The sequence below is a fragment of the Galeopterus variegatus genome, unplaced genomic scaffold, assembly GCF_000696425.1.
Source record: "Galeopterus variegatus unplaced genomic scaffold, G_variegatus-3.0.2 Scaffold382, whole genome shotgun sequence".
In the NCBI taxonomy this organism is placed as follows: Eukaryota; Metazoa; Chordata; class Mammalia; order Dermoptera; family Cynocephalidae; genus Galeopterus; species Galeopterus variegatus.
Window position 1 is genome coordinate 362,529 of NW_007726493.1, and position 6,740 is coordinate 369,268.

At 40.7% G+C, this 6,740-nt stretch overlaps 1 protein-coding gene across 3 annotated transcripts in view; it reads right to left on the bottom strand.

The window, feature by feature from the left end:
• Positions 1-1,033: 1,033 nt before the first annotated feature.
• Positions 1,034-6,740, bottom strand: part of OXNAD1 (oxidoreductase NAD-binding domain containing 1) — a 39,773-nt gene continuing 34,066 nt past the window's right edge. For all 3 annotated transcript variants that reach the window (XM_008568160.1, XM_008568159.1, XM_008568158.1), the window contains 3 exons: positions 3,173-3,415; positions 2,312-2,420; positions 1,034-1,631 (listed from right to left, as the gene is read on the bottom strand). In XM_008568160.1, coding sequence (XP_008566382.1) covers positions 1,477-1,631; positions 2,312-2,420; positions 3,173-3,415 — 507 coding nt within the window. In that variant the 3' untranslated portion in view covers positions 1,034-1,476. The remainder of the gene's footprint in view (positions 1,632-2,311; positions 2,421-3,172; positions 3,416-6,740) is intronic.

Below are 6,740 nucleotides of genomic sequence, written 5' to 3' on the forward strand. Positions count from 1 at the left end.
ACACACACACACACACACACACACACAAAAAAAAAACCGGGGGGGGGGGGGGGAAGATATAACAACTACAATTTCTTTGAAGGTGTTACAACAAACAAACAGAAAGGACATTCTTAGGTGGGAGCGGGGAGAGGGAGGAGGGAGGGAGGTTTCAGTGATGGGTCATAATAATTAACCACATTGTATATTGACAAAAGAAAAAAAAAGAAAGGGCAACCTATCCTCTCATCAGCTCAAGAACAGAGTGTCAACTAGAGCTCCTGGGTCTCCAGCACTCATCTGTCCTTCTTCCCAGGCTCCCTTCACCCTCCAGTGGTCTCCAAGAAGGCAGCCTTGGGCCTGAGACTGCTTGTCACAAAATGAATGGCCTGGCCTCAGTCAGCCCATAGACTTCTTCTGGATTTTCAAAAATTTACACAGACAAGAACTACTGTCTGCTTTCTAGCAGTTTTATCAGAGCAGCCAGAGGGTGAGGCTCCACAGTTCTTTCTATCCACCCTGGGAATTGTCTCCCAAGCCTAGACTTAGCAAGGAGTTAAAACGTTAGTTGCTTTCTTTCAGTCATTCAACAAGTATGTGTTAAGTAGCTGCTCCTGCCAGGAACAACCACGGCAAAGGAATGAAATAAAAAGCAGAGAAGCAGAATTTGGAAATGGCTCTGTACCCCCTAATCAATCCTCAGCACATTTCCACAGCCAGCCAGCCCAGCCACTGAAGGCGCATTCAACACGGAACACAACAGTCACCAAAGCCTTTGTCCCAAACAAGAAGCTGCCTCCTACAGCATTAAGGCAGGCAGCCAGCCAAGACAGAAAGGGTTTCATTTGAGAAGAAACTAACAATTAGTCAGGATACATACTTATGATATTCATTAACAAGAAAGCAAATATGCTGGATATTCAACTCCCTAAAGCAGTGTTCCTAACAATTTTCTACTTCCAGACTCATCTTTGATGGTCAAGATAAATAAGGCTACAGGCCATAGTAAAGTAAACTAAGGCATTAAATATAAAAAATTTTCAAAGTAAAATTATTAAGAAGTATGTAAATTATAAGTTTATTGGACATAAGATATATGGATTGCTGTCAAATAATTTAAAGATAGCCTACACTTCACACACAAAACCACATTTTCCTGTGAGTAAATATAAGTATATATTGTTTCTTCCCCTAAAGGCAAAAGAAAAATCTACATTGGCCAATTCATTGTATATAATGAAATAATTACATTGTTATTAATAAAAGAAAATCAATATAGTAAAAAATAGTTTGATCAATGAAGTTTTTGTAAAAAGTTTATCATTTAAGTCTGTCAGCTGGCTTTTCTCTTAATTCTCCAACCGGTCACTTAGTTCACAGCCTTAAAAAATAAGACAACTCAAGTAGAAGTAAATTCATCTTGCCACAAATGATATAATATTTCTTACTATCCTGAGTGGATCCTACTTCTTTCTTTTTTCTGCCTTTGCTTGCTCCCTACCACCACTTCTCAAAGCAAATGTGTTCTTTGGGAACATGGCTGTCTTCCAGTTGCTTGGAGAAAAAGTCCGTCATTGGAGGTGGGCCACAAATATAGAACAAGGTCTCTTTTGAAACATGATCTCTTATCTCCTTCTCCGTTATTCTTCCTTCTACCAAAAAACAGAATACACACCAAATCCAGTCAGACATGTTTATATTATGAAATGAAAAAGGACTAACCACAACTCGGTAACAGTGTTTATTTGCAATAACTCAAGCTCAGGGAGTCTAGTCTTAAGCCAGTTACACAATAGCTGCTGTTGGCTTTCAGGGCCAGACCCAAGCTGAGTGTATCTCCAGGATTCCTAAACCTATGAAAAGCAAAGGGGGAAGTTAACCATAACGCACTTCTCAGAGAGGGCCAGCTAGCTTCCTGGTCTTTGATGGCAATGCAAAATTGCCTTCAGCAAAGTAAACAAACTGTTTTGTAAAAATCCTTCTAAACAGGAGAAACCATGAGTAACTTAAATGACCATTATTAATGGCATATAGAATTGATCAGCCAAGACTGGAATATAAATTTTTTTTTATGTACACTACAGTGATGACACAAAGGACCTCTAAATAATGTAGAAAATAAATTTTTAATATGGGCCGTAGAAAACCTGAATATAACAAGTAAATCCAGCTAAATATCTCCTTACTTTGCCATGATGAATCATTTCTCAGTTCCCCAGGTAGTGACATTCCCTGCCAGCAACTCCCAACAATAAAGCATCTACACTCAACCAACGGGCATGTCCATCAAATAAATGCATGGAGATAGTCAAAACATCTTTAGGGGACTTACCCGTGATGTATGGCTTGAGTTCTGCACTGATCTGTGTAGTCTGTCTTGTAACATGCAAACTGCATGCAATCTTCTCAGGAAATTCATTTACTAAATTGAGGATATTTTTCTGGAATGTCAAACATATTTGGTCACACTACAATTTAAAAAAATCAAAACAGATGTGCACAACCATTGACGCAGAACCTCGACTCCCATTCTGCACACGTCTGCTGCTCTTGCTCTCCACTTAGAGAGATATTGTTTGCAGCCTAGCAGGCCAGAGCATTCTGAGTACAGAAGGCTATTTGGCTTTAATTGAAATCTGAATATGCTAACAAGCATATTACTAACTCTCCGGGAGTTTTTTCTTTTTCCTTTTCACTGACCACAGTTGTGTCTTTTACTGTTTCTGTTCTTTTGTTTGTTCCTGCAGCTGCAAAGCAATCCCAAGCAAAAAGCCTTCCCCATCAAATGTACTCAGTTTCAACAGATGCAACTGATGGGTGTTTCATTTACCCAGCTGGGTCCAAACTATCTAGGTCTCACCTACTCTGTGACACACGAGTCCACTTGTAGGTCTCTTGACTCTTTCCAGAATCTCAGGGCCATGGTGACCTTTCTGTTCATCCAACCTCCAGATCACGTCCAACCAAAACCTACCCTATCCTGTCACTTAATTGGGAGCCTCCTCAACACTAGTATTTTTTATTGTCCTGGGTAAACTGTGTTGGTTAATTCTCATTTGACCTTGCCAAGCCTTTTGTTTGAAACTTTGCAGAGAAAACAAAACCTGGAGAAGATATTTTCATGGAAAATTAATACTACTACACAAGTTTGCTTACAGCAAGCTAGGGAACATACACCCCTCATCCCCCTTACCTTAAACAGGAGTTCACTGGTATTTTTTGCACTGTAAAATAATTTTATTGTTCCTATCTCATATCCACTTCCTTTGTTTGCCTGCTCTCTGTGGAGATCTGCTGAGTGCCGCAAGATGGAAAGCAGCGGGTTAATTCCAACTCCTCCTGCAATCAACACGAGGTTTCTAGAGGCATCTGTGGGCTGAGGGTCAAAGAAGAACTCTCCACCCACTCTCACAGCCACTTCAGAGTCAAGTGTACACTAAGGCAGGAAAGAAAAGATCCTTTAGTCCTTTGTAGCACAGGCCTTAAACCAAATGTTCTACTTTAATAAAACTAAGTGGGTCTACCTCCTGCATTTTTATCAGTATTTAGGACTACTTGCTTTCAATCTTCCCAGGGCCCTGTGAATTGAATCCACTTGTCCACTTTATAGGCCATTTGCTACTCCACCTTCATGATCCATACTGCACAGCCACTCCAGTATTGAGAAAAGGAGACTTGTTTCAGTAATTTTGCCATTTGTTAATTTCTTAGGTTATGAACTAGGTTGAGGAAGGAGGCAATGGACTCAGGCAGGGCACGGCTCTGAAGTATGGATTGCCTTTATCTGAGCGGTGCTCCTGTGTTCTGATCAAAGCTGAGAGGAGGAGGATGGGGCAAGTGTCACTACACTGGCTGTCCTGGGCTTATCAGGACTAAGTGTGAGTACTGAGGGCTCCCTCCTGACCCCCAGCAGGACACAGCCACAGCATCTCTGCAGGCTTAGACAGTACTGCAGCACTCACTGTTCAGTGCTATTTGCATCTCCTGGAGCAGCAAGGACAGGCAGCCAGAGGCTTCACACTAGGGGGTAAGTATCGTACAGACCTACCCAGGTAAAGCAGGTCACTAATACCAGACATACCATCAGAGGTGAATGCGCTGGTTCTCATTAGGGTGATACTGGCCTTGACAGGAGTGTCTGGAAACTTGTGGTGATACTTTATTATTGTCACGATGATTTGGGGAACCCAAATGGCATTTAGAGGGCAGGGCCAGAGATGCTAAATGTACTGCAAAATTAGTGGTGTCCTAGTGTTGGCTCCTACTAAACTGATAGCTAAAATCTGCAGGAATTTGTCAGTCAGTTTCTACTGGTAGTTTGAAATCAGCCACTGTGGGAGTATTTACAGTACAGAAATCAACAAATGATACAAATAAGGGATTATTTTATTTGGAGACCTGGTTTACCAGCACACTATTATCTGCAATGTACAGGACTATCCTGAACAATGACTTCTAAATGGCCCGTGGGACATTTATGTAGGTGAAAACTGTAATGATCTGAAATTAGATTCTAACTCATTTTACAAATAAATTCTAAGTATTTTTTGCAGATACTAATTTGGTCTGGATTTTCCAAAATGTAACCAGCGTGAAGACTCTCCTCTGTTGTGTTCAGAACTTTACCACACATGTTCACTGTTCTGGAAAACCACACGCCATTTAGTGACGTGTGGTCCTTCTATCACCCACACAATACACCTGTATCATCTGCATTTGTAGACAACGTATTCATAGTGATTCTATGGTTAGGAACAACTATCTGACTATTTCATTCTATATTCTAGTTTAGCTATGCCCAACCACTTATATACTGAAATACATATTCTTTGATTATGGATCTCTTTCCTTTACTTTTTCTTTGTATTACAGTTAGAGAATTATGTTATTTAAAAAAAAAAAATCTATGTGTTCGGTACATCAACTATGAATTCATTTCATGACAGTTCTAGAAAGGTAGTTCTAGATCTGACAGGGTTGGGAATCCCTTGTTTGGAGAAAAATGCACTGATCTAGGAGTCAGATGATGAACTTTCGTCACAACCCCTATGAAATCCAGCAAGTCCCTTAACTTCTCTGAGCCTCTGCTGCTGCACCTGGAAAACGGGTAGCAGTCCCAGCTCTGCCCACCTCACAGGGTTGCTGTGGGCCATCTAATGATACACAGTAGGGGAGAACTCCCTGCTGGTAGCAGGCTCTATAGAAGAGGGTATTTCGGTCATTGTGCTGTCATGGAAGTAAAAGTGCTGGGGTGCCTGCTTCCTTCTTCTGTCACTAAAAAACAGAATCCAGGAATAAAGACATTTATATTAAGAGCATAGGTTTGTCTCATGACATATTCCTGGCATAAATCAACTAATTTCTGAGAACCAAACCCTTAGCATTCTCACCTTGGCACCTCACATGGCAGGTAACCAGTAAGCACTTTTGGACATGGATTTCATTTGGGGCTCTCCAACTTAAAAACAAGTTAAACTTACAGAAAATCAAGAAAAAATGAAAATTACTTGAATTCACAAAACACATCTTTTTTGGTAAAGAACTGTTAAATGAATGGAAATCTCTGAGGGAAAAAAATGTTTGAACTTAACTATTTTAAGTATGTAGGAGATTTATACATGAGTGATGGTAAGTGGGTTTTCATTTTTGACAAAAGAAATTAGCAGCAAGAGAGCATTCAGTTAGGAATAACTAAAATCTAAGAATCACTATGCTGGCTACCAAAGTGCTTTAAAATGTTCCTTCCTTTCAAGTCTCGAAAATAGAATCTAAGATAAGAAAGGCTCTTCCTAAGGCCGACAATGGATTTTATCTTTCTATTCCTCCCTCCCTCTGTCTTTCACTTGCCTGTACACTCTCTTTATCTATAAGAATGTGAGTGTAAAAGAAACTGAGAAATGAGTGAGAAATAATTTTCTCCACTGGCCATCTTTGGCATGCTTACTAATGACAACAAAGAAAGACTTTAGGTTATTGTTTTTAGTATTAGCCTATTTTCCACCCTAAAGTTGGCAAGAAAATGCACCCCAGGGAAAGATAATACTCCAGAAGCTTGTCTTCTCCTTAGTGACAAAATAATCTTCAGTAGGTCTATCTTCAGATTTGCTAGCATCTGGAAAGAATCAAAAGCTACCTTTGTCTTCTGTTGATCAATAAAACTGCCTGGGTAGCATGAACACAAGACTTAAAGTACTGCACAGTATAACATGTAAGTGGGTGAAAGGACATTAGCAATGTCCTTTGTATAGCAATGTATCTAATTTGGGTTTAGATTTTCTACTTGTGAAGTAAACAATCTTTTCACAGCAACTGGAGCTGGGCACACAATAGCTGTCTAGAACCCTTTACCTTGCCAGGAGCTTGAGCCAAAGCAGATAAAATAAAGGAAGAGGTTGATGGCCCTTTATTCCATGTCCCAACAGAGCAGCCTGCTGCCATCCAGACATTCACGTGCCTCCATTGTCCACTCTAATAGCTTAATAAGACAAATCCTCAGGAGGAAAACAGCCACCTGAAAATGGTTCCAAGAAAAATCTGACTTCATAAAGGCTGTCTGCAACTCCCACTGGGCACAGTACAGCAGGCACTACAATTAGGATGTGCAGTCAGGCAATGCCACTCTGAGACTTTCTACAGCCCCTAAGAATAAATTCCTTCATTGAAATGCCAATGAGGCATGAAACCACGCAGGATGCTGTGGATCAGGATCAGGCAACTTGGGGGGGGGGGGGGGAATAGGGGAGTTGGGGGGGGGGGGGGGA